The sequence below is a fragment of the Bos indicus genome, chromosome 5, assembly GCF_029378745.1.
Source record: "Bos indicus isolate NIAB-ARS_2022 breed Sahiwal x Tharparkar chromosome 5, NIAB-ARS_B.indTharparkar_mat_pri_1.0, whole genome shotgun sequence".
Lineage (NCBI taxonomy): Eukaryota > Metazoa > Chordata > Mammalia > Artiodactyla > Bovidae > Bos > Bos indicus.
In genome coordinates, this window is record NC_091764.1 from 30,067,926 (window position 1) to 30,095,578 (window position 27,653).

Genomic DNA, 27,653 nt, shown 5'->3' on the forward strand with positions numbered 1-27,653 from the left:
ACTGCACTGGGACTCGAGCCCAGCTCTTGAGGTTGCAAATCCCACACCAACACTGCAGCAACCGCAGAAAACAGGGCCCAGTGATGGCTGAGTCCCAAGGACAAGACTGGGGAATGGGGTGGGACCAGCTCTGGAAGGGAGAGGAGATGGATAACAGGGGCGGTGGAGGCTGAGATTGAAGGTAAAAAGGGAGCAATGTAGCGGGGTGGAAAGGTTTTGAGACAGAACTAGAGGCCTCTCCAGAAAGATCTGGTAAAATGTCCCAGCAGGGTTGAGAAAAATAGAAGCTGCATCCTCCCACTGCCCATGTCTCTGTGACAAGGTCTCTGTGACAAGGTCGGGAGGGGCCTCTTGCTCCCATTTCACAGGTGAGAAAAGGGAGGCAAGGAGAGAGGCCCACACAGGGTTTGCCTAGAGGCCCACAGGAACTTAGGGCCCAGGGGGACAGTAGGGGAGAGAAGACATCGGAGACTTTTCCCACTCCAGCTTGAATGACGAAACAGAGATGATGAGAGTGGGGGTGGAGACGGAGATAGAAACCAGGGCGGCATCCAAAGGGCGGGGGTGGGGGTGGGGGGAGTCATAGGTATGGTGGAGCCTGACAGCGGCAGAGATGGTGCAGAGATAAGGCCCTGTCACCCAGCTCCAGTTACAGGCAGGCAGCATCAGCTGGTCGGGTGTCACGGAGTCCCCGCGCCTCCTCCCGCCCGCGTGGACACATCCACTTGGGCAGTGCCGCAGCGCTGAGCTCCCTGGTCCCCGGGGGTGAGGGTACCAGGGTGAAGGGGGTGGGAGGAGGGGGCGGTGCTCCTCCTCCTCCGCCGCCGCCTGCAGCTCCGCAGAGGCCTCCGCAGCAGCCTCCTGGCCCGCCCCCTCTTCCCCCCACCCCCCGTGCCTGGATGGTACGCTCCGGTCCGCCTGGCCCGGCTGCAGTGGATGTTGCTAGAACCCACGCGGAGAAAGGAAGAGACGCAGGCAGGCTGCGGTGACCCGAGCGGCCGCCTCTGCCTCAGGCACCCCTTCCCCGAGAGACGGCACCATGACACAGGGAAAGGTACCGGCATCTCCCCCGCCCGCACCATCCTCCATCCTCAGGTTTCCCCCATCTCCCTGTCATCCTTAGCAAGCCCTCTGAACCATTGTAAGCACCTTGTGCTTGGCTCTTGTGCGAAGGTCCTGGGTGGTCCTTGCTGAAGTCAGAGGACCCAAAGGCCCATTTCAAGGAATGGGCTGTGGCCTCTTCCTGCCCACCAGGCTCTCCTCTCCTCCATCTACATTCCACCCATGCTTTGGCATCACAGGACCCTTCACAGATGCCCAGGTCTTCTTAAGGAGTCAGCTTAGGAGTCGTGTGTGTGTGTGTGTGTGTGTGTGTGTGTGTGTGTGTGTGTATCCCCAGGATGAACCCTGAGAGGCAGTCTCTATGTGGCACCCCCCTCTTTTGTCCAATCCCAACCTCAACCATGTTATACTCATCTTTTACACCCTCCACAGAAACCCCCCCTCCAACTCCCTGTCATCTTTCCATTTCTGGATACAGCCCCTGTGGCTGAGGAGTTACTATGGCAACCCTGCTTCAGGATGTTCTAATTTTTGTTTTGGTTTTGGCCAGACATGGGACTGAATGGGACCGGATAAAACGTCTTCTCTTTTTGTTCCTGTTTTAGGCCTGAAATGTAGAGGAGGGGGACTGGGGCAGAGACTTGGCTGGCCTAGTAGGGTTATGTAACATTGACAGCCTGTGGAATTATACAACCACCAGGGCCTCAGGCAAAGGAAGAGGGTCCTCTGGGGTGGTGCTAAGGATTGGGTAGAGAAAACAGAAGAAGGGCCTCCCTTCTGCTCCCACTTTTTTTTCCTCAGAGATGAGCCTCAGAGCCAATGGCATCTTTCCTGGGCTCTTAGACCCTCTTTTCCTTGTTTGCAAGCTCATCAGGCCAAAAAATGATGTCATTGGGTGATACCATCTCCTGCCATTTGGGCAGGCTTCACTTGGGAGTGCTGGATGTGGGGAGGGCAGGGCCAAGGAGGCTCTGGGGGTCTGGTTAGCAGGGTGGTTCCTGGTGAGGAGGACCAGTGTGGACAGGGCTGAGGTCAGAGGTGATAGTCCTTTCCCAGGCACGAGCCCTGGGTCTGGGCTCAGAGGACCTTGGTTCTGGTGGGCTGAAGTGGATTTTCCTGGGCATGACCCTTCCGATCTGGATGATGAAGGGGATTGGCGAGTAGGAGGGAAGCACATGAGCCAGGGCTCCATTCCCACAGGCCTGGGTTCTGAGGCCCTTCCCTGAGGATGGAGGGGTGGGGGTTCACCATGGGGAAAATGAAGCGCTCCCACCTCTGCGGATTTTCTCCCTCCACTTCCCACCCCTGCCTCCATCAGTCACTTTGCTGATGCTGCTTCCTGTCCTGGGGTGAATGTATTGCCCCTGCCTCTTCCACCCCCCACCCCCCCAGCTTGCTCCCAGGCTTTCTGATGATGGAAAAGGCCCCTCCAGTTCAGTGGTCCTCAGGGCTGGACGGAAGCAGAATATCCTGGTGTGGTTTCCTTTTTCATACCACCCTTGCCTCCCAAGTCATCTCTTCCCTGGCGGCCTCATTCGGGCCCTCAAAGCCCATATCCTCTCACCGAAGCTGAACTTGTACATTGTCGGGGCCTGTCATCCTGCCATGGGACATTTCCCACTGGGCCTCAGTTTCCTTGTCTGTAAGATGATGGAAGGGGCTGAACAAGGCGCTTTCCCTTCCATTAGTAACAGTCTGATTCTGTTCTGGTTTAAGGGAGAGAGGCTGAGATTTCCAATAAGAAAGAAAGAGTTAGTCCCTCAGTCGTGTCCGACTCTTTGCAACCCCATGGACTGTAGCCTGCCAGCTCCTCTGTCCTTGGAATTCTCCAGGCACAAATACTGGAGTGGGTTGCCATTCCCTCCTCCAGCGGACCTTCCCGACCCAGGGATTGAACCTGGGTCTTCTGCATTGCAGGCAGATTCTTTACCAACTGAGCCACTAGGGAAGGCCTCGAGATTTCCAAAACGGATTCTTAGCCAAGGGCTTCTTGCCCCTCCACTCCGCTGCAGCCCCTATTCCTCTTCCTCCTTTCCCCCTCTCCTCTCCCCCTTCTGTTTCCCTGCTTTCCAAATCCCTGCCCTCCTTGGTCCTCTCCAGCCCAGGAGAAGGCCAGTCCCAGTGGATGGTGTCTGGACTCTGCAGCCCAGTGGGCCATGGCCGGCTTTGAGTCATTCTTCCTCTCTGAGCCTCAGTTCCCTCATTTGAAAACAGGGGTCAAAAATATAGTTAGCAAGGTAACAGGGAGATTGAGTGAGAGAACTTTTCATTGAGTAGTATTTTTTAAGCGCCTACTCTGTGCAAGGCCCTTCTCTGGACCCCAGGAAAAAGGTGAAATCGTTTAGAGCCGGGCACTGCTCCAGGGACAGTGACCCCCAATGGTGGGCTCTCCTAAGAATTTCCAGCTTGCTCAGTTCTTACCCCTATTCCAGTGTGTATGCCTCTGGCCAGCTCCAAGCCTCCTAGAGCTCAGTTCTCTCATCCATAAAATAAGATTCTTTTCTCCAGCTTTATTGGGGGTAGAATTGACAAATAGAAATTGTATATAGGGACTTCCCTGGTGGTCCAGTGATTAAGACTCCACTCTCCCACTGCAGGAAGTGTAGGTTTGATCCCTGGTAGGAGAACTAAGATCCCACATGCTGCATGGCACAGCCAAAAACAAAAAAACAAATTGTATATATCTAAGGTGTATGATATTTTGATGTACATGTAACTTGCAAAATGATCACCCCAATCAAGCTAGTTAACACGTCCATCACTTCACATAGTTACTTTCTCTTTGTTTTTTGGTGGCAAGAACACTTATGATCTACCCTTTCAGCAGATTTCAAGGACACAATACGGTATTGTTAACTCTAGCCACCATGCTGTGCATTAGATCTCCACAACTTATTCATCGTGCATAACTGAACCTTTGTACCCTTTGACCAGTATCTCCCCACTCCCCCCACCACCCGCTGACCCTGGCAGCCACCATTCTACTCTGTGCTCCTGTGAGTTTGACTATTTCAGATTCCATGTATAAGTGAGATCCTCCAGTTTTTTCTTTCTGGGTCTGGCTTATTTCACTTAGCATAATGTCCTCCTGATTCATTCATGCTGCTGCAAATGACAGGAATTCCTTCTTTTTTAAGGCTGAGTAATATTCCATTGTATATATACCCCACATAAAATAGGGAAACTCTTGTCTGCACCCCTGTCATTCTAGTAAGGGGACAAAGTACCTGGGGCAATCCCAGAAGTGGAGGGGCTGGTGCGGAGGACTTGGGTGGCGCCCTGTCCCCGGTGACTGTCTTTCTCTGCCTCTCCTCCACAGCTCTCCGTGGCTAACAAGGCCCCCGGGACAGAGGGGCAGCAGCAGGCGAATGGCGAGAAGAAGGAGACTCCGGCAGTGCCCTCGGCCCCGCCCTCCTATGAGGAGGCCACCTCTGGGGAGGGGCTCAAGGCAGGAGCCTTCCCCCCCGCCCCCTCGGCTGTGCCTCTCCACCCGAGCTGGGCCTACGTGGACCCTAGTAAGTCTCTCAGTTCCTGGAGGCAGGAGCCTGAGGGGAAGTGGTGGGCCTGTATGAAAAAACCTGTGTAGGAGGAAGTTGCCCAGAAATAGATGCACTGTGTGGTTGTCAGATGAGGCTGTGATGTCAAAGGTTTGGAGTTTGGAGGGCTGTTCTAAAGATAGGTCAAGGAGAACTCCATGAGAAAAGAAAGATACAGTTTCTGCAGTCAAAGTTCTCTTCGGTAGGTAAGAGAGGTTTTTTCCAAGTTATCGAGCTAGGACAAAAAGAGGGAACAGACAGGGGAGAAAAACCAGAAGTTGGTCTAGAAGAAAGGGATGCAGAGTAGGAGTGAGCAAGGTTAGAGCGGACACAGGAAGGAACAGTACGAGACCACAGTTGACCGTGGCCTCAACTGGGACTGGCTCCCTGTGAATGGGATGCAGTCTGCTTACATGCTGGCTGATCTGAAACCTGTGTGCATGGAGGCCCCAGGGTTGTTGGGGGCCCCAACCTGAGGATCCCCTTCATCCATCACTCTCCTTGACTCTTTCCCTCCCCCAGGCCTTAACTGGAAGCAAATATCAGCTGTAGTGGGATTACCTGGTGGGTCAGATGGTAGAGAACCCACCTGCAACGCAGGAGACCAGGGTTCGATCCCTGGGTCCGGAAGATCCCCTTGGAGGAGGGCATAGCAACCCACTCCAGTATTCTTGCCTGGAGAATCCCATGGACAGAGGAGCCTGGTGGGCTACGGTCCATGGGGTTGCAAAGAGTCAGACACGACTGAGCAACTAACCCACACCAGCCTTAGCATCTCTCACAGTCAGGTACAGTTCCTAAGCAGACCCATGCAGGCTGATGCTAGCTCCTTGCAGACTAAGAATCATGGCTGGTAGGGACCCCTCTGTTAGGCTGAGCAGCCTGGGGAAACCTTGCCTCAGGCCTGGGAACATACAACCCCCCACGAGGTGTAATGAAGTCTTCCTCAGCCCCTTCAACCTCCCTCAACAGCCCCTTATCCCCTCCCCCACCTTATTGAGTCCCCACCCCCACCCCTAACAGAATTCTAGAAGCAACCCCAAGAACAATGCCTCAGACAGAGTCTTTACTCACAAGGAGTGGCCACCATGGTTCGCACCTCCCACCACAAAACTCCTCGGGCCAAGAAGTCCCACCCCACCGTGACCTACTGGAGGGCCTATGAAGGTTTGGTGTTCATGGGAGCCCTTCCTACTGCCCCCGACACCCACAGGACTGCTTTTTCTCTCCTTTCCTCCCCCTCTGTGGCCTGGCCACTTGGGCTTTGGCAGGAAACGTAGACAGTACACAGAGTAGTGAAGGATAAGAGGTTTAGGGTCTTCAAGCCCCAGGCTGGCAACTGGTCTACCTCCCTCCCCACTTCCTCATTTCCTGTGTCCTGGTTGCCAGGAATGGCTGCTGTAAGGAATGTTTTCACAGAACTGTCAGGGCAGAGGAAAGCAGCTCACTTCAGTCAGCAGATGACAAACATTTCCTAAGCCTGCACCAGGCACTGTGTCTGGCACTGAGCTGGTTTCTAGGGATGCACCGATTTGCAAGACCTACATTCACAGAAATGACTGTGTAGACAAGTAAATGGACAACCACCACACAGGGAAACAGGTGCGGTGATGGAGGCCTCAGCCATTCACCTGCCGACAGTCAGGGAGGACTTCCTGGAGGAAGGGGTATCCACATGGAGTCCTGAAGGATGGCATGTGTTAGCTTGGTGAAGAGGTGGGAAAATGAGGGTCTGAGGTTGAAAGAAAGAATATGCAGAGGCTCAGAGGCATGAGAACATATCACTGAAAAAAATATAGTCACGCTGGAGAAGAGTAGCAGGGAGCAGTGTGCAGTGGAGCCGGAGGGCTCATGGGAGGCTGAGGAGGCTTTGTTGGGGAACTCAAACTTGAATAAAAGGCAGTGTGTTAGTCACTAAGTCCTGTCTGAGTCTTTGTGATCCCGTGGACTATAGTCCATCAGGCTCCTCTGTCCGTGGAATTCTTCAGGCAAGAATACTGGAGTGGGTAGCCATTCCCTTTTACAAGGGATCTTTCCAACCCAGGGTTGGAACCCCAGTTGCATGGACTTCAGGCATATTCTTTACCATCTGAGCCACTGGGGAATCCCAAAAGGCAGTGGGGAGCCATCAAAGAACCTGAAGCAAGGGCAGTGCCAACATCAGCTTTGAAAGACCAAGGTAGAGGCTATTGCGGTGGAGGGGAAGGTCGGGGAGATCTGGTAGGGATAGTGGGGGAGAATAGAGTGGACATATTTGAGGCTTTAGGAATGATTCAGATGCAGAATTAAGAGGTTGGTGTGGTCAGCATCAGGCACAAAGTTTTCACTTTTATCTTGTTTCATCCCTGGTGGGTGGGTATCACTGACCTCTATCATAGAAGAGACTCAGAGAAGGCTGGTGACTCCCTTAAGGTCCCACAGCTAGGCAGTCTTGAGGACCGATCCACATGTTTTCCTATGGAGCCCATGCTTTTCTGAAAGTGTAAGTTCTAGGACCAGGCTCCCAAACTTCACCTGACTTTATTTCCCCTCCAGTCACTGCCCTTCCCTGATTCCCAGCTAGAGCACCAGCAGGTCTGATCTTCCCAGGAGTCTCCACTTCCCACCCCAAGGGCCTCAGAGCAACCTGGGGTTGGACCAATGACCCTGGGGATGTGCGAGGTGGCCCGGGGAGCATGGCTGTCCCCTCTCTGATTCTCAGCCAAGAGGGAGCTAGAGTGTCCAGGGAGGGGTATGGGGGGCACAAGAGGGAAAGGCCACATTTCTATGAAAGAACATGGCCCCCAGGGAGCCCCAGCTGGGGGTGGGGGCAGGAAGAAGGGGAGGAGACAGTTCTTTCTCAGGACTCAGAACGAGACAGTTGAGAGGCACCCTGGGAGAGGTCTGGGACCTCTGTGGGAAGAGATGCGGTGGGGCTGGAGGTTTGAGAATGGGGCTGGAGAAAGAGGCTTCGCCTGGTCCCGGGAGCCAGTCTGACAAATACTCTGAGCGGGTGGCTGTCGGGGGCGGTGTTCACATGTGTGTGGGGGGCACTCATGGCCCTCCCCCTGCCACGCAGACAGCAGCTCCAGCTATGAGAGTGGCTTCCCCACTGGAGACCATGAGTTCTTCACCACCTTCAGTTGGGACGACCAGAAGGTTCGCCGAGTCTTCATCAGAAAGGTAACTGCCTCCCCCAACTCCTCCAAACTGGGAGGGTGGGCAGGAAAATCCCCTTGAGAAACCCCTGGCCCAACCCTCTGCCCAGAGGCCACCCTTCTCCCCATTGCTGTGACCCCAGCTGATAGTACCTGCTGGTAAGTGGGGCATCCACCACCCCCTGCTATGCCTGAACACCTGCTCTCTTCTCTCCAGACCCCATGGGTGCAGGCCGTGGAGCGTCATTGCTCTCTTTTCTCCTTGGCCTGGATTCCTTCCAGTGACTCTGAAGATGGAGGGTGGAGGGCCTGGGATGCGGGTCTGGAGGGTAGATCAAGTCACCAGGAAGAAGGGCCTGCCTGATCTTGGCTGGGGGCCTGAGCCTCCCGGCCTCCAACAGGGCCCCCTAAGCTGAGAGGAACCCCTTCCTGTCCCCAGGTCTATACCATTCTGCTGATTCAGCTGCTGGTGACCTTGGGTGTCGTGGCTCTCTTTACCTTCTGGTGAGTTGACCATGTGAACCAGCACACTCCAGGAGTGGTGGGGCCAGGCGTGGGGTTGGGGGGATCCAGCATCAGACAGGTCTGGGAATGTTTGCCTGGGGATATTTGTTCAGGGCAGCGGTACCCCTCGTGCTGGGAAGAACCTTAGCCTGGACACATGGAGGGGTCCTCCCTCCAGTGGGGGTGGCCCCATGCTTTCCGGGCCAGCGAGTGTCTGTGAAGCAGCCGTTCCTCTCAGACACCGCAGCCCTACGTCCAGGCATGTCCGCGTCTCAGCCCAAGACTGTGGCTGGGGTCCCCTGCCCCACCAGGGTTGCAGTCACTCCTTTCTTCCTCTCCAGTCCTGTGAACTGGGAGCGGGGGGCAGGTGCAGATGTAGAGCCAGAAATGGAGACAGAGGGTCAATTCGGATTCTCTCTTCCTCCTTTCTCTGCAGTGACCCCGTGAAGGACTATGTCCAGGCCAACCCAGGCTGGTACTGGGCATCCTAGTGAGTATTCCGCACCACCCACCCCCCTCACCGGAAGCACCCATGGCGGCCCAGGGTGGAAGGTCTCTGCTGACAAGTCCCAGCCCATGGCCTCTCCCCACCCCATGGGGACTGTCCTCACAGGAGCATGGCCAGAAGGGCCCTTCTGAGGTGTTTAGGTCTGAGAGGGAGGGGAGAAGAGGCGTGTTGGTTCTGGAGCCTGCATAAGGAGGGAAGGGTGGAGCTGGGGTCATGGCTGGAGAGACCCAGACCTTGGCCCTGAGCAGAAAGGGGCTGGGACGCCTTGGCCTACACTAATAATAATGTTGCTGCTCTTATTAACATAGTGTTATTAGTGCTTACGAATTATTAATCATAATAGCTGCCACTTATAAAGTGCCTAATAAGGGCTGGGCATTGTTCGCTGTGCTTGATATACAGTATTGCATTCGCTCAGGTCTACTGGGTATAATTACCTTGGAAAACTCAGGCTTGGAGAGGTTGAGTTTGCCCAAGATCACACAAGTAGACAGTGGTGGAGCTGGGGTTCAAACCCAGGATTCAGGTTGAGGCTTGCACTCTTAATCCCTCTGCTTGGCAGACTCCCTTCCCCTCGAGCAGTCAGCTCCCGCCTATCCTAAACTCTGCAAGGAACATGGCAAGTAACTTGAGAGAAGGCTCTTCTGACCCTCCCAGGTGGGCAGTTAAGAAATTGTTCTGGATAACACCAGGCCGGACCACCATAGGCTCAAAGCAGAGCTACTGTCAGCAAAGTCTCCTTCAGCACCCATTGTGAGCCCAGGCCGGAACTGGGGCTGCTGGGAAGGCAGCCCCTGCAGGGCCAGGCAGCCCGTGAAAGAGGAGGGGCAGCTCTTGGTCCCTGTCAGGAGGGGCCAAGAGGACTGGGGACTGGAGTGGCTTAAGCAAAAGCGTGTGTGGGAGCTGGAGTGGGAGTGCATGGGGGTACGTTTGTTGAGTTAGGGACCAGGCTGGCGGAGCACTGCAGGGGTCCGTGGAGGGGAATCTGGGACACCCAACAGAGCAGTGGGCGTTCTGGGATGGAGGCTTCCAATGTCCACCCAAGGAGCTTGTGCACTACAGCTGTCCCAGGCCTGTTATTGAAAAGGAATCTGGTGGAAAATGCAGGCTCAGCCCAGAGCTTCTTGGATCACCCGAGCCCAGAACAGTCCCACAGTGGGCCTTGAGATAACATAAGCCAGCCCAGAGACTGACAGGAAGGAGACATCTTGGCCTCTGGGGCTCTTTAAGAGCCCTAAGCTGGGGGTCCCAGGGGAGGAGACATTCACACCCAAAGCCTTTCTTAGGGTGCAGGACAGAGGGCCTGTCTGCAGACCAGGCAGGGAGGCGAGTGTCTAGGGGAACTGGGCACACTAATGAGGGTAAAGCTAATGAGGCCCCAGGGACTGCTGCCCCCATCAGCCCACGTGGCGGGTTGGCATGACTCCCAGCACGTCAGCACCTCCTGGCAGCCTCTGAGCCCCGAGACCTCGAGAGAGTTTCCAGGCCCCTCGTCAGGCTTTCTGTGGGGGAGTCTTCAGGACTCTGTGCCCTGAGCAGATGGAGCAGGGGAACAATCCAAGAATAAGCAGCTCAGGAAGTGGAGGCAGAGTCGACCCACTGAGGGCGGGTGTGAGACTCTGACCTCCGAATGCCGAGACTTAGCATCCTCCTTCCTCCTCAGCATCTCCAGGCAGAAAACAGAGATGCTGTGCTGGGCTCAGGGATGGATGGGGGTGGAGAGAAGCCGGAATTGGGCCTGGGCCCTGTGCTTTCCATGGAGCATGGCAAAGCCGTAATGGTGCTGATGAATTCACCACCGAGATGCTGTGCTGTCCTACAAAAAGCCAGCCTGTGGCTCTGTCCTTCCTGCCCCCTCCCCACCTCACCTTGGTCCTGAGTCTGCCTCTGGGTCGGACACCTACCAGGCCTGACATCTAGTGGGTCTCACCCCTCCCCAAGTACCAAGCCCTTAACAGCAATAAGAATGAAACAGGTCTTTTTCTCTGTATGAGGCACTGTGCCATGGGATTTGCAGATATTCTTCATTCGATCCCTAACAACAACCCTCCCAGACAGATACTGTTATTATTAGCATTTTATACATTGAAAAAAATGAGGGTCAGAGTGAAGATGTTGCTTCCTAAGCAGCAGAGCCAGGATTGAAGCCTGTCTTTCCGACTGCAAAGCTGTTGCATGTCCCCTCCGTGCCCGGCAGCCTCCGCCACAGCCAGGAACTGGTCCCGGAGCAGCGTAAGTTGGGAGAGGACGCTGGGTTTGGACGCTGGCCTCCACCTGAGCCTCGTGCCTCTGTGTTGACATTCTGTAAATAGACCATGGCTCCAGCTCAGGCCCTGGGGCCCTGGATCTGACGAGTCTGTCTCTTTCTAACTCCTGTGACTCATTCTCCACTCCCTGGATGGCCGCCTCCCAGCACCCCCACCCCCAGCCCTCGCTTTCTCCAGGCCCCAGTTACCTCCCTCAGTGGGCTCTTGCCTTACTGTCTGATTGCTTTCTCTGAGCCGCAGCAGCAGGAACTGCATGCCTCCCTGTGGTGGGGGGAGTAAGGACCATGGTATGGAGGTGGGGGGAGCCAGGCAGAGGAGGACAAATGTGAGCCCAGAACTGGGGCGGGGGGAGATGGGTCCCAGCCTCTCCAGGAAGCTGTCAGTCAGCCAGGGTCTAGTCATAATAATAACAGCGCTCAACCTCCCCTCCCCTTCACCAGGCCTTGGTGCTCAAGGCTGGACTGGGTGCTGCCGTCCAACTCTCGCTACAGTGAACTGGTACCAGTATTCCTATTTGACAAAGCAGGACGCTGGGGCTCTGCAATTCAGTAGCTTGTGCGAGGTCACATGACAGTGGTGCCAGAGCTGGGAGGGGAAACATGAGGGTCAGGCTCCCAAGCTGCCCCCAGGCCGCCCGTCCCTCTGCCCTTCCTCCCAACCACTCATCTGGAGGGTTGAGGAGCTCTGGACCGGAGAGAAAAGGAGGTTGAGCTCTGCCCTCAGGAAGCTTCTAGTCTGGCCAGGGATATAGGCCCCACACCCAGGATACACAGAGACTAAGGTATTATTATTATCATTATTGTTGAAGTGACTGACCGGTGACTCAAGGGAGACCCAAAGAGAGCAAGTGCTGGAGTGTTTCTTAACAACTCCAGGGGCAGGATGATGCCACGGTCCCTCACAGAGCAGGATGTCTTGCAGCAGCCCTGGTCATGGCACTGAGAACCCCTCCATCACTGTGACAACAGTGACGCAGCATTTGCAAACCACCGAAGAGCAGGGAAGGGTGAAGACAGAGGGCTCCTGTTCACCAAATCCAGTGGCCTTGTCTCAACCCCTGCATTCCCCGAGTTTTTCATCCAGGAATGTTTAAAGATCGCCTAACCCGTGCCAGGCTGAGGATTAGACAATAGGTCGTTCCAGATGCTACACCTGGGTGCGGATCCGATGAGCAGGCCTGTGGGGTATGAGGTGCAGGCTTTGGCTGAGTTCTGTCCACGGTGCACAGAGCAAGCCCCTCCAGTCCCGGCCACAGGCATCATCACTGGTTGGTCCTTTCCAGCCGGGGCAGAGGGAGGTGGTCACCCTGTGAGGATGCGGAGGGCGATGAGAGGGTAGATGGTGGGGTGAAGCATGGTGCGGGATGGGCTGGGGAGGTAGGCAGGGAGTGGATCACACAAGACATTGCCAGGTCTTTGGAATTTTAAACAGAAGAGTCACATGATGGGATCTGCCTGTAGCTTGGAGAGTGGCAGGCAGGGTTGGAGGCAGAAGGACTAGATAGACAGAGGTGGCTCAACCTAAAAGGGTGATTGCAGGAATGGAGAAAAGGGAATAGATTTGAGAGCTGCCTAGGTAGAGGACTTACAGGTCCAAGTGATTAGTTGGGTGTAGCAGGCTGGGAGTTACAGCTGACTGAGCTGCTGGGTGGGTGACTCCAAGGCTGCAGTGGGGGGTGCCCAAGAAGGAGCAAGGAAGAGGACAAGTTCGATTCTAACCTTCTGCATTGGGTATGTTTCTGAATGTGTCTGCCCAGTCGGCAGTTGGTTATTCAGGTCTGAGGTTGAGAAGGAAATTCTAGATCAGAAATATGGGTGTGCAAGTCATGAGCATCTGTCTGATAAAGGGAGTCCTAGGAATGAGTGAACCTACCCAAGGGGAGTGTGAAAGGAGACAGCTTGACAGAAGAGACCCGGTGCTGAAGCAGGTAGAGAAGGAGTGACCAAGGGAGTTAGGCAGGAACCCAAGGCTTTGTCATTGTGGAACCAGGGCAACAAGTGAGAGATCAGATATTGAGATGCCAGGAAAGATAAGTATGGACAAGTGTCAACTGGACTCAACAAGGTCATAGTGATGTTGCAAAGGCAGCTCTCATTAAGCTGGGGCTCAGGCTGGTTTGTTGAGGAGTAATTATGAGATGGAGAAAATGCCTTCAACAGAGACAACTTTTTCAAGAAGCTTGGCTATAAGGGTGGATAATGTAGCAGTAGCTAGAACCATTAAAGGTGTTGTTTAAAGATTCAGGAGAACAACTGAGGAGGTGTGTGAGGGTCAATGGCAGGACAGGGGAGGGTGTGGGACCCAGAGGCTTGGGGGATTAGTCTGCGATGAGAGGAGGGACGGGAGGAAGCACACAGAGATCCGTGACGTGATGTTTCCAGGTGGCAGACAGGGAGCCGGGGCGCCCCACCTCATCCTAGATCTTTCTGGGACACATCAGGGCAGACCAGGCAGGAGAGTGAGGCAGCCTGGGAGGTTTGAAGCTGGCGGAGGATGGTTGGCGTTGCTGCCATAGGGGATGGGCGAGAGAACTGAGGACAGAGATGGGGAGGGATGACAGGTGCCATGTCTGAGGGCACATTGGGCACTGGAGACCATGCATTGGCGTTGGCACCAATCTAGGTAGGCATGATCATGCCCCACCCTTGGGTCCTCAGCCCTCATCTCCCCACTCCTGGACTGGCCTCCACCTCCACTGCTCTCCAGAAAAATCCTCAACCCTCAATCCTTGTCTCTGGGTTTCACTTGAGCTTCCTGCCAGTCTCCTGGTGGACATGGCCACCTGATCCAGAAATTCATGCCATAGGTACTTCTCACTGTGCCAGGTGCTGGCAGGAAAAACAAGATCGTTACAAGTAGCAACAGGTCCAGGGAAAGGCCTGAAGGAGGCAGTGTGGGGTAAGTGGTTATAAGTGAGGACTCTGGGGCCAGGATGCCTGGGTTCTAACCCTGCCTCTGCTGTTGTGGTAGTTGTGTGACCTTGGACAAGTCGGCTGGCCTCAATGAGCCTCACAGAGACGATGTGAGGATTATATTAGTCAATATTCATAAAGCATGTAGTTCTCTGGCTGGCACATAGAGAACACTATATGAACTCCATATATGAAACTATACATATACACCTATATATACGCATGCATGTGTGCGTGTTCAGTCACGTTTCTTTCTCTGCAACTCTGTGGACTGCAGCCTGCCAGGCTCCTCTGTCCATGGAATCTTCCAGGCAAGAATACTGGAGTGAGTTGCCATTCCCTATTCCAGGGGATCTTCCCGACCCAGGGATCAAACTTGCATCTCTTGTGTCTCCTGCATTGACAGGTGGATTCTTCACCACCAGGCCACCTGGGAAGCCCATATATATATGTTTGTGTATATACACACACACACAAGTTATAAGATACTATCTGGAGGAAAACCACTTTGGATTGGGTGGTTAGCTATCCTATGGCACCCAGGATTCATGATTTCTAGAAGTAGGCTCATCTTATTCCCCTTCCTCTCTTTTGGAACTAGACTATCACCCTGTCTGTTGCAAGGTTCTAGGATGGTTGTGGGCTTAACCAATCCCTGCCCCTGACCCGCAGCACCTTGCTTGGTGTCCTGTGGGCAGAGAGTGGGTTGAGCAGGCGACTGAGTGGAAAGGCTTCAGGAAAAACCAGCTGACTCCCCGGTCTGTCTGTCTCTCGCAGTGCTGTGTTCTTTGCGACCTACCTGACCCTGGCCTGCTGTTCTGGACCCAGGTAAAGATGGTGGAGGGGGGAACTTGTGGGAACATGAGCAGGATCTTGGAAGTTCTGGCCCCAGTCCTGCCTGCCACCAGTGCTGTGCACCCTAAGAGAGCCCCATTTTCTGGACTCTGTTAAGCAGGCCTGCCTTCCCCTGTTTCCTTGGCACCTCAAAGGTTGGGGAAGGGTGAGTGGACAGATGGGGGCCCATGGGGATGTGCCCCAGGAGTGGGGGTGAGCTTGCGGAGCCCTGGTCTGTGCTGCCCGCACCCCACTCTCCTCTGAACTTGGCGGCTTGCCTTACAGGAGGCATTTCCCCTGGAACCTGATCCTCCTGACCATCTTTGTAAGTGACGTGGGGGTGTCTGGGGACAGATGCTGTAGTGATGGAGGGAGCAGGGATGCAGAGTGAGTTTTGAGGGCCAGGAGTTGGGGACAGCCAAGATGAGGTCACTGAAGGAGGCAGGAGTATTTTCACCCCACTTTTTCTTCAAAGACAATTCACCCTCTCTTTCCAAATGAGCTTCCTCTCTCCACTCCATCCACTCTCTCTTTCCACTATGATTTGTTTTTAAGAGGTTTGTGTGGGAAATCCTAGAGCTGTGGGTAACAAGGGGGATGGTCGTAGGAAAGGGGAAGAGCAGGGCTGCAAAAGAACAAAGGGACAGCTGGCTCAAGGCCCGTTGAGACCTCCTTCCCCAGATGAAGTTCTGGAGGTAAGCACATATGCACAAAGCAGACTCAGAGTTGAGGGGTGCACACAAGGCGGGGAGACCCAGGCTGGCCCTTGAAGGTGTCTGGGCCCCACCATTCCCTCACACTGTTCTCCTTTCAGACCCTGTCCATGGCCTACCTCACTGGAATGTTGTCCAGGTAAAGCAGATGGGCAGAATGGGGGAGTTGCCCCAAACACTATCCCTCCTGGGAGCGCTGGCTAGGCAGGTGTTGGGGAGGGGCAGACAGGTAGGAAATGCTGGCTTCAAGCCCACTCCTCCTGCACTCTACTGGACAGTGCCTCCAAGACCTGGCCAGGCTGCCGGGGTTGGGGTGGGAGACGGAGGACAGCAAGGTGACACCTCTCAAGCTGCAGCTGAAAGGACCCCAGGTTCATGCTCATGCAGTTCCCTGAAAGCCACCTCCATACACCAACACAAACCCCACCACCACCACCTCTTCAGGATCCTTCTAACAGGATTTCGAGTCCTAAGCATGTTGGGAGGTTGGGTTCCAGTAGAAAGGATGGGGAGGCAGGAGAGGGAGGATCATGGGAAAGGAGGGAAGGTGGGCCCCACGGAGGTGGGATCAGGTCCTTGCAGAAGCGGGTGGGCCTGGGAGGAGGACCGGGGGAGACCAGAAGCCCTGCCCTGAAGCTGAGCCCCTGCCTGCGGATCCTGCAGTTACTACAACACCACGTCTGTGCTGCTGTGCCTGAGCATCACGGCCCTCGTCTGCCTCTCGGTCACCGTCTTCAGCTTCCAGACCAAGGTCAGCTCTGGGGCCCGTGGGCCTGGGAAGGCAGGTGGGATGCAGGCTCCGAGCTTGGATCCCTGGCTGGGGAGAGGTCACAAGGATGAGAAGCTTGTGGGGAGGGCACCTGGAGTGGATGGGGCGGAACGCCAGGTTCTGGGGTGAGCACTGGAAGGCAGCCTGCCACCGAGGCCTCAGCCTTCTGGCCAGGGCCCCCAGGAACGCCGGGCTGCCCTGTCCAGGCCTGAGGGGCCCTGCAGCTGACGCTCAGCCCATCCCTGCAGTTCGACTTCACATCCTGCCAAGGTGTGCTCTTCGTGCTGCTCATGACCCTCTTCTTCAGTGGGCTCATCCTGGCCATCCTCCTGCCCTTCCAATATGTGAGTCTCTGGCTCTGCCTGCCGCCCCTGGGGATAAAGGGGGTGGGATCGCAGGCCCGAGGCTGCCGCTTCCTCCTGCGCCCTCCAGGGAAGGCCCGGAGCCAAGGCCTCACAGCCTGCCATCCAGTCCTGCCCCTCCTGGCACCTTCCATGGGCTTGTTGGCAGTGTAAGCAAACACAGGCTTTTCTTGGCAGGTCTGGGCACCTGCCCGCTCCACAAGCCACATCCGGCTTCACCTTTCCTATCCTCCCCGCTAGGGTGGAGGCGAGGCTGAGGCGGAGGGCTAGGAGCTTTTGTAAACCCTAGGCAGGGGAGGGGCTCTGGAGTTCCATGGGGCTACGAAGCCCAGAGGAGCCCTGAGGACAGGCCTCCTGGGACTCTGGGGGGATCAGTCAAGTCCAGAGAGGCGGGATCTGGCTGGCCAGGCAGGTGGAAAGTGAGACGGCAGGGCTCTAAACACACCCTCACCTCATGACGGGGTCCATGGGAACAGTCGAATCTCAGCTCTTTAAGTGTCTGGCTTGCGGTGAAACCCAGCTAGGACTGCTCGGGGCTCAGTGACCTATTCCAGGCACTTGGGCTGCTGCAGGTGGAGAAGGGGCAGACCGAGGGCATCACAGGAGGGGGTTTGAATCCTGGGAACCCAAGAGAGCAGCTACTGGACCCCAGCTGAACCCAGTGCTGTGCGTGCCCCCAGGCTCCTCTTGGTCCCCACCACCCCTTGTCTTCCAGGCCAGGAGCAGCCTTCCTCACTGCCCCTCCCCTACCCCATCCTGCCCAGCCCCCAGGTATTGGCTCCCAGTCCAGGACATCAGGATTGGTTCTGGCATTTCCTTGGCTCTTCCCAGGATCCTGTGGACAAAGGGAGGAGCCGGAGCTGGCCTGGGGGCCCTCTGTGTATCTAGGATGGGGGAGGGGTACAGGAAGGGGCCCAGAGCTTCAAAGAACCCTTTATTGACCCGGGTCAGGTTCATAGGATGCCTGTGTTTCCAGGAATCTTCTAGGGGAAGGCCCTACAGAGGGCATGGCTGGTTTGGCACCTCTTGCAAGGTTTCCACACACGGCTAGGTGCCACTGAGGCCCCCGGGGGGAGCGGAGGTTGGGAAGCGGGGGCAGACAATCCCATCAAGTTCAGCAACAAGGACTCCAGGTGCCCCTCCTCCCCAGCCTAAAGTCTATCTGCTTCTCCCTGAGACCCTCACCCCCACAGGCAGAGCCAGGGGGTCCTGACAGGGGGACCGAGAGCCCAGGAATGAGTGCACAATGGGAGGAGGGCGCAGCCTCCGGCCAGACTCAGGCTGGGAGAATGACAGGGCCCCATAGGATGAGTCACCCTGGGCCAGCCTCAGCCTGGGGCTTTGTGTGGAGCGAAGAAGTGCTGGCCAGTCGGGAGCTCCCCTGCCAGCCCCTCACAATCACTGTTATTCTGGGGCTCCCCTAGCCCAGAGGGTTAAGGACCTCTCGGTCTAGGGCTGGGTTAGGGGGGCGGTGAGAGAGGGGGCCCCCACTGGGGAGGTTTGTCCTTCATCCACCATTCTCAGGACTGACCCCTTCTCCCTTCCCCGCTGCCCCTCGCCCCCACCGCCCACCCTCACCCTCCCTGAGTCCATATTTTTGTCTGCCTTGCAGGTGCCCTGGCTCCACGCAGTGTATGCCGTGCTGGGAGCAGGCGTGTTTACATTGGTGAGTGTACCCCCGGGGCCCCGCCTTTTCAGCCCCCCACCACCTCCTCAGGCCCCTCTTCCGTCCCTATCTTCCTCATGGTTCACTTCTCTGAACCCCCATGGAGCATCAGTGGGCAGGGGCGGGACTCAGTGCTGCTCAGGTCTCCAAGACAGATCAGCTGACCTGTGCACGGGCATGGAAGGTTGTAACAGCAGAATTGACACTTTAAACAGAGCTGGGAAGAGGTACCCCTGGTTCCTGGGGAGAGGTTCAGTGTCGCTTGTGGGAGCAGGAAAGTGAGGGTGTCCCCACCACATGGACTAAGTTAGCCCTGGCTGTCTCCTGGAGGTAATCTGGGAAGACTTCTTGGAGCAAAGGAGATTCCAGGTACTCTGTGACAGATGCATGTAGATTGAACTTGTCCTTGGCTGCCCTCACCAAGCTGAGAGTGTTAATGATGGTGATAATGATAACAGTGGTAGTTAATATTTTATTGAGCACTTACTTCTCCCACAGCAAGCGCTTCACATACACTAACTCCTCACCGTGGCTCTATAAAATAGGTTCTGTTGTTCTCAAATTAAGATGAGGGACTTGAGCTCAGAGGCTTTAAATCCCTCCCCAGGTGGCACTAGTGGGAAAGAACCCGCCTGCCAATGCAGGAGACATAAGACAATGAATGGTAAATCAACTAGCGTAGCCTTGGTCAAGACTAGGGGTACCAACTCGTCCTGGTTGACCCAGAACTTTACTGGTTTCAGCACTGAAAGTCCCCCTTCTTGGGGGGGAAAGCCCCTAGGAACTGCAAGGTTGGACAAACCAGGATGGTTGATTATCCTGTGACACTAATTGCTCTTGGTTCCTGGACCAGCAGTCTTTCCTACAGATGTGTGTGTGTGTTTAGTCGCTCAGAGATGTCCGACTCTTTGCAACCCCATGGACTGTAGCTTGCCAGGCTCCTCTGTCTATGGGGATTCTCCAGGCAAGAATACTGGACTGGGTTGCCATGTCCTTCTCCAGGCGATCTTTCTGACCCAGGGATCAAACCCACATCTCATATATCTCCTGCATTGCAGGCAGATTTTTTACCTGCTGAGCCATCAGGGAAGCCTTTCCTGCAGATAGTACCTGCTGAAGACAAATCTCAATGAAAAGGATGGGTCAGGGGAGTCAGCCTAGGAGGAAAAGAAGCAGGAGGGCCAGACTGAGGGGAGTGAGACTGGGGAAGCTTCAGAGAACGGTGTTTGCAGGGACAAATGGAAGAAGAGGGGTCCAGGCAGGGCAGAGTGGGAGGAGGGCAATCACCGAGGGAGGGTCAGAAGTGTGCTTGGCTTCTCGCTGCTGCATATGCGTCAGCTGTGCGGGGAGACTGTGCAGACAAGTAGGGTTGGGTGAACAGTAATCCCTTAAATTTGTTTAATAATCGTTTGTTATTAGAAATAATAAAAACAATCCCAACCATCGGTTCCACCCTTTCCATTTTACAAAGCACTTTCACACGTATTACCTCATGGGATCTCCATCACATCCCAGGGAGGGAGGCAATGCTGCTGTTAGAAGACCTGCTTTCTAGATATACCTGAGGTCACGGGTGTTAAGGGGCTGGCACAGAGTCCCACTGCCAGTAAAGGGCAGATTTAGGGCAGGACCCAATTGTCTGGGCCCAGCCTGCTGCCATTTCCAGAACCCCCATCATCCCCCTCAAAGAGGACAACTTCTGTTGGCTTGAAGTGGGGAGAGGCTGGGGCGATCTCTCTGGCAATGTTCCCCCTCTTTCTCTTGCACCATCTGTATTGCCCTTTCTACTGGATTTTTTCCATCAGCATAAAAACAGGCTGTAATTTCTCCCAACTGAAAAAATAGCAATACAAAAAACCCTTAACTCACATTTGCCTCTAGTCCCCCCATTTAGAGCAAAGCTTCTTATAAGGGAATCTATGCTGTCTCCAATTCTTCCCACTTCCTCCCTTCTCTCCACTCCATCATTCTTGTGTGTGCTTGGTCGCTCAGTCGCATCTGACTCTTTGCGACCTCATCGATGGTAGCCTGCTAGTCTCCTTTGTCCATGGGGATTCTCCAGGCAAGAATATTGTAGTGGGTTGCCATGCCCTCCTCCAGGAGATCTTCCCAACCCAGGGATCAAACCCCAGTCTCCCACATTGCAGATGGATTCTTTACCGTCTGAGACACCAGTAAAGCCCATGAATACTGGAGTGGGTAGCCTATCCCTTCTCCAGGGGATCTTCCTGACCCAGGAATTGAACCGGGGTCTCCTGTGTTGCAGGCGGATTCTTTACCAGCTGAGCTACCAGGGAAGACTGAATCCTCTTTAAATGTTCTCATCAGGGTCCCCAGTGGGCTCCCTGTGACTGAACCCAGTGGTCATTTCTTAGTCCTTGTCTTGCTCGACTCTTGGCAGCATTTGGTACAGTTGTTTACGCCCTCCCCCCAGAAGCCTCTTTTTCACTTGGTGTCCAGGCACCAGCATTTGCCTCTACCTTCATGGCTACTCCCTGGTCCACGTCGCCACCATGGCCCACCTGGATTCTCGAAATGCCTCCCCTGGGTGCTGCCCCCTGCAGTCTGTGTCAGTACCACAGCAGTGGGAGGGCTCCTGTTCACTGTTAAAGGAGGTCAGATCATTTCTGCACTTTGGAGAAGGAAATGGCAGCCCACTCCAGTGTTCTTGCCTGGAGAATCCCAGGGGCAGAGGAGCCTGGTGGGCTGGCGTCTATGGGGTCGCACAGAGTCGGACACGACTGAAGCGACTTAGCAGCAGCAGCAGCATTTCTGCACCTGGCCTCCAGCAATCGCTGCCCACTGCCCGCAGGCCCTCCTGACCTCATGCCTCCCGCTCCTGGTTGCCCACTCTGCTGCAGCCACAAGCATCCTTTCTGCTCCCTAGGATGGCAGGCTCACTCCCAGCCCCAGGTCCCTGCTCCCGTAGTTGCCTCTGTCGATTCCTTCTGATCTTCTCACCGCTCCCCATCTCCCCTCCTTCAAGTGTTTGCTTTGTTTACAGTCTTGTGTGCTGAGTGTGTTTATACACACACACACATGTAGGCATGCCCACAGGTTGCTCCCTTTATTTCTCTCCATCGCACATCTCATCCTCTGACATACTGTATATTTTTCTGGTTTATTTATTGTCTTCCATCCAGCAGAATTCAAGTTCCTTGAAGGCAGGGATTTGGGTCTGGCTGGCTTGTCACTGCATCCACAGTGTCTAGAACAGTGGCTGGCTGTTCTATCCACAGCCTAGGGGTTCACAGCTGGCACCCCTAGATGTTTTCAGAATGAACGGACTCCGGAGAGGTCAGGTCCAGCTGAGGCACTGCCAGAGTGAGGCACAGAAAGCATGACTGCACAGCTGACTTAGGCATCCATCTCCTGTGAGTCACAGGGGAGGAGGAACCATTGCACTTAATTACCCATTAATGTTTCGTTAGGAGAGCAACACGCTGACTCTCCTCTATCAGGCTCATCCTTCGAGTCATGTAAACAGTGGTCAGGAGCAGTGGCGTCAGTCCCCCAGCCCCATCCCCTGCCCTCTGTCACCTGGGTCAAAGGAAGGAAGACCTGCAGCCCATCCCACGGCGTGGGGAGGCTTAAGGAGGGGCCACTGGACTCATTCCCCTCCCTCCCTCTTAGTTTCACGTGGATGGAGGCCCACAGAGGCCCAGCCCCATAAGAACTAAGGTTCCCGTGCCTTTCCACTAACCTCAACTCAGAAGGTCCTTGACCTCAATCTGATCCTGCTTCCAGCATCACTTCTGTCCTTTGGAATCTGTGGTCCAACCTATCCCCAGAACTGGTGTCCAGCACCCCTGGTCTCTCGATCTGTCCATCCTGCCTTCTCCTACCCTAGCCTTTGGCGAATTCTCATCACCGTGAAGGGTGCTCCAAGCACTGTAGCTAGGCAAGGATGTCACTCAGCGATCCCTGCCCCTCTTGCTGCCTCGGGGAGGATGTGTGAGAAAAGGGGGAAGAGAAGTGTTAGAGGAGGGCCCAGCCCCCAGTGAGAACCACCCCAGCCCCACCAGCCTGGGCCTTGGAAGGGCTATGAAAAGCAAAGGGCTTTCTCCTACAGACCTCAGCCCCTCCCCGAAATACTGTTGTCTTGGATAACAGGGCCTCCCAGCTGGACTAGGCTGAGATTGGGGAGATGGGGAGCCAAGGTCTTTTAGGGCCGTGGTCCTGCTGGCAGGGATGGGCCCCTCCTGGGCCTCACCCTGACTAGCCTTGGCACATTCTTGAGAGGCTTGGGTTTTTCTCTATCGCCCTACCCTGTAACCCCCCTCTGGGCACCAGACTCAAATGCCAGTGGAAGTGGTGAGTCAGTTGGAAGTTTCTGGGCTCAGGGTGGCCCCATTCTCCTCTCCCTTCTATGTCCCCTCCTTGAGTGCATTTTTGTAGAAGCTGATGGAAAGCGAGGCAGGGGAGCATGATGGGTGGGCTGGGGTGGTGAGGCAAGGCGCAGGGGCTGGGACAGAGCAGGAGAGTTGAGGCAGGAAGAGAGAGGAGGGAGCGAGCACGCGGGGCCTGGACAGTTGCCTTTCTGCTGCGGCAGCACCTCGGTACCTACATGACTGTGGGCAGGTGCTCTGCCTCAGAGCTGGTCCTGCTCTGGGGAAGTGAAATCTCCCAGTCCCTGAAATCATGAAGCCAAGCCCTGGTACCTGGGGAGAAACCAGGAATAGGACTTTAGGTGACAGGCCCAGTGGGAAGAGAACTCTCTTCTGCCTGTCCCACCTGGCCAGTTTCAGGACCTCTGGCAACATTCGTTCCTGTGCTTTAAGGAAGATGAGTGAGAAGCCAGATTCATGAGTAGGACAGAGGCTGGGAGATTAGTTAGGAGGCCGCTGCAGTGTCCCAGAGTCAAGGACAGGGCGGCCCAGAGCACTTGCGTGGTCAGTACAGGATGTGTCAGGGTCTGATGGTGTCTGGGTGAGTGAAGCTTGGATGGGAAGATGCTCCTTCTGTAGAGGGGCTGGGCCTCCAGTTCTGGGTATTGACTCCTGGCCATTGAGGGGGCACTCATAGCCATCTGTCCTCAGTCCCCGGGAAGGACCGTGAGCGCTCAGAGCTGGCAGGGACTTTCCTGTGCTGAGGCCCAGAGAGAGCGCAAACAGACTCACACGCCACGTGCCTACATACCACACACAGGCACACCATATGCACGTCACACACCTACACCACATATACCATATACACACCTACACACATCACACACACACACACCACTCACATATATACACACCACACACTCACAAACACACACACCCATACCATATGCAGTCACACACCTACACCACATATACCATATACACACCTACACACATCACACACACACACACCACTCACATATATACACACCACACACTCACAAACACACACACCCATACCATATGCACGTCACACACCTACACCACATATACCACGTACACACCTACACACATCACACACACACCACTCACATACATACACACACCACACACTCACAAACACACACACCCATACCATATGCACGTCACACACCTACACCACATATACCATATACACACCTACACACATCACACACACACACACCACTCACATATATACATACCACACACTCACAAACACACACACCCATACCATATGCAGTCACACACCTACACCACATATACCATATACACACCTACACACATCACACACACACACCACTCACATATATACATACCACACACTCACAAACACACACACCCATACCATATGCACGTCACACACCTACACCACATATACCATATACACACCTACACACATCACACACACACACCACTCACATATATACACACCACACACTCACAAACACACACACCCATACCATATGCACGTCACACACCTACACCACATATACCACATACACACCTACACACATCACACACACACACCACTCACATATAGACACACCACACACTCACACACACACACACGCACACCATACACGTCACACACATACACCACATATACTACATACACACCTACACACATCACACACACATACCATTCACATATAGACACACCACACACTCAAACACACATTCACACCATACACGTCACACACATACACCAAATATACCACATACACACCTACACACATCACACACACACATGCACACACCACACTCACACACACACACATGCACACCATACACATGTCACATACACACCACATATGCCATATACAGACCTACACACCCCAGTCACATATACACACACCACACACTCACAAATATACACATGCATACCATACACACATCACATATATACACCACATATACCACACACACCACACACATACACACCACACACACATGCACAGCACACACACACCACACACATACAGCACCCATACCACATGCATACCTACATACATCACAGAGACCATACATATATACACCACACACATACACACATGCACACACCCACACACATGCACACCATACACACATCACGTACATGCACCACACATACCACATACACACCTACATACTTCACACACCACACCAATCACACTATATACATGTCACACATATACACACCTGCACACATCACACATACATACCACACATATATACAACCACACACACATACACACCATATATACGCCACATACCTATACCACATGTACTACATACACACTTGCACACATCACACATACACACCACACACATACACACCACACACACATGCACACTTTACACACGTCACACATATACACACACCACACATACCACATGTACACCACACACACACCCCACATATAGTCCACACACATACACATACCACACAATCACATACACACACCACATACACATGCATACCATATACACGTCACACATACACACCACACATCACTTACACGACATATAACACACACACCACAGACACACAGACACACCACACGCATGCAGTGTTGGCTGCCAGACTGGATGAAACGCCCCTTTTTCTGATTCTCAGCTCAGCACTCTTTCTATTCTGTCTCCCTTTCCATTTCACAGATGGAAAGATGGAGGCCTGGAGAGGTCTGTCCCCTCACATCAGGAGGGTCCAGAGAGGCCTTCTCAGCCTTGTCATCCAGAGACTGGGCTTCAGGCAGTCTCTTCATCCAGGTCCACCCGGGAATCCGCGTGTCCTAGGAATCTTCCCCAGTCTTTGAGGGGCTCAGGGAAGAGACCCAGTCTGCCCCACCCCACCACTTGCCCTGCTTTTCTCGTGGGGGCTATGGTAGATGCCCTGCCTTCTTCACAGTTAGAGAAACACTTTGAAAAGTAAAAATGGCTACACAGACCTGAGGGAGGGATATGATTTTCTTTCAGACTTTATTTCATTCAGAATTTGGCGACTCCTTTGCCTCACTGGTTTCCATGAGCTTAAGGGATCCCGTGAGAGAACCTTCTCTGTTCGGCAGCCCTCCCTCTGCCACCACAGCAGCCCTGATACCCCACCTGATGCCTCATCTGAACCCTGGAGTCCAAATGAATTCCTCAGAGGGCAGGAGGAGGGAGGGTGGATTGACCAGTAATTGCTCCTTCAGGAGGAAAGTACGCTCGTGCCCCGCTCCTGCGCCTCACCTCAGTCTCACTTCCTCAGACACTAATCCTCAGAAACCAACGCCCTGCTCAAACCAAGCCCTTCAAACCAACACCCTAACTCGGAGAAGGTGAAGGAAACCCCCTGCCCCAGGGCTTGTGGACTGAAGGAGGGGTGATTAAGAGTCCCAGTAGGGCTCAGGACAGGACGCATCTACATGGGCCTGAGTGGGGGAGGTGCTCGCAGGAGGCCTTCCGGGGAGCTCCCCAGGTGACCATGGGCACCCCACCCAAACCACAGTCAAGGCCTCACTCATCCTCTTGCCACTGTGACCTTTGGGCAAGTTACTTGATCTCTCTGTGCCTGGTTTTTAAAATGGGGCTGATATTAACTGCTTCACAAGGCTGTGGTAATGCTTAATAAGATAATATATAAATGGAAAAAAGAAGACAGCTGAGCACCTGGAATGCGGTAGTTTCTCAGCTGCCCTGGGAGCTTTCGCTCTTGTCGTACATGTTAACCCTGTAGTTCAGAGCCCAGATTTTGGAGCACTGTGTGTGCATACTAAATTGCTTCCATCGTGTCCAACTCTGCGACCGCATGGATCCTCTGTCCTTGGGATTTCCCAGGCTAGAATATTGGAGTGGGTTGCCATGCCCTCCTCCAGGGGATCTTTCCAACTCAGGGATTGAACCTTTGTCTCTTAAGTCTCCTACGTTGGCAGGCGGGCTCTCTACCACTATCGCTCCTTGGGAAACCCTTGGAGCAGAGTATCTGGGTTCAGATCCGTTCTCTGCAACATTTAAGCTGGGTGGATTGATTGAGTTATGTCACTCTCTGTACTTCTGTTTCCTTATCCATAAAATTCAGATAATAGTTCCCACCTCATAGCTTGTGACTTGTAAGTGAATCAGTATATATACAAAGCACTGAGAAAGTGCCTGGCATGTCATCAGTGAACAATAATATTACCTGTTAGTAGCTGTCAGTTGGAGAAGGCAATGGCACCCCACTCCAGTACTCTCGCCTGGAAAATCCCATGGGCGGAGGAACCTGGTAGGCTGCAGTCCGTGGGGTCGCGAAGTGTCGGACACGACTGAAGCAACTTAGCAGCAGCAGCAGTTGTCAGTTGCCCAAGGTCAGAGGCAAGCTTTGAACCCAAGTCTATGGGACTCCCCAGTCCATGTTCTTGAGCTCTGTTACATTCACACCCTTCCTTTTTTACTTGCCTTCTCACATTGCTCCCCTCTTGTCCAGACCCTGTCAGACCCTGTTCCTTTGGTAGTGGTGGCCCACCTGAAGGTGCTCCCCAGGACTGCAGTATGCAGAGGTCATCTGTGCTGTTTAAACTTAAAAAAAAAAAACAAAAACAAAAAACCAGAACTGCTCTTTTATTTAAATATGTATTCATTTCTTCGGTTGCGCTGGGTCTTAGGTATGGCATATGAACTCTTAGTTGCAGCATGTGGGATCTAGTTTCCTGACCAGGGATTGAACCTGGGCCCCTGCCTTGGGAGCTCAGAGTCTTAGCCACTGCACCATGAGGGAAGTCCCCTGTGCTGTTTAAACTTTTAACACCCAAGCCACTGAAGACAGGAGAAGTATCTTCTATGGGACTGAAGCAGGTCTCCACTCAGGTGCCCTCTCCCTGTCCTACATCCCAACCGAGGGCATAAGGGCTTAAAGCTGGCGGTTAGTCTCTTTTCTCTGGAATCCTCAGAGCCCAGTCTCACCCTTTAGCCCAGAAAGTGAGGAGCAGGTGGGCCCAGCGCTCCCTGCACTCCTCAGGTAGCCCGCTGGGCTCTTAGCCATGAACTTTGGGTACA

The 27,653-nt window shown here is 54.2% G+C and overlaps 1 protein-coding gene across 2 annotated transcripts in view; it reads left to right on the forward strand.

The window, feature by feature from the left end:
* The first annotated feature begins 901 nt into the window (after positions 1-901).
* FAIM2 (Fas apoptotic inhibitory molecule 2) overlaps positions 902-27,653 on the forward strand; it is a 34,556-nt gene continuing 7,804 nt past the window's right edge. Inside the window, exons 1-11 of one of the 2 annotated variants that reach the window (XM_019960618.2) lie at positions 902-1,054; positions 4,382-4,577; positions 7,657-7,760; positions 8,175-8,239; positions 8,676-8,729; positions 14,704-14,754; positions 15,046-15,085; positions 15,575-15,612; positions 16,137-16,224; positions 16,491-16,586; positions 18,217-18,270. In XM_019960618.2, the coding sequence (XP_019816177.1) occupies positions 1,040-1,054; positions 4,382-4,577; positions 7,657-7,760; positions 8,175-8,239; positions 8,676-8,729; positions 14,704-14,754; positions 15,046-15,085; positions 15,575-15,612; positions 16,137-16,224; positions 16,491-16,586; positions 18,217-18,270 (801 nt within the window). In that variant the 5' untranslated portion in view covers positions 902-1,039. Of the gene's footprint in view, positions 1,055-4,381; positions 4,578-5,656; positions 5,766-7,656; positions 7,761-8,174; positions 8,240-8,675; positions 8,730-14,703; positions 14,755-15,045; positions 15,086-15,574; positions 15,613-16,136; positions 16,225-16,490; positions 16,587-18,216; positions 18,271-27,653 lie in introns of those variants that run through there. The other variant, XM_070789147.1, reaches the window with a different exon arrangement.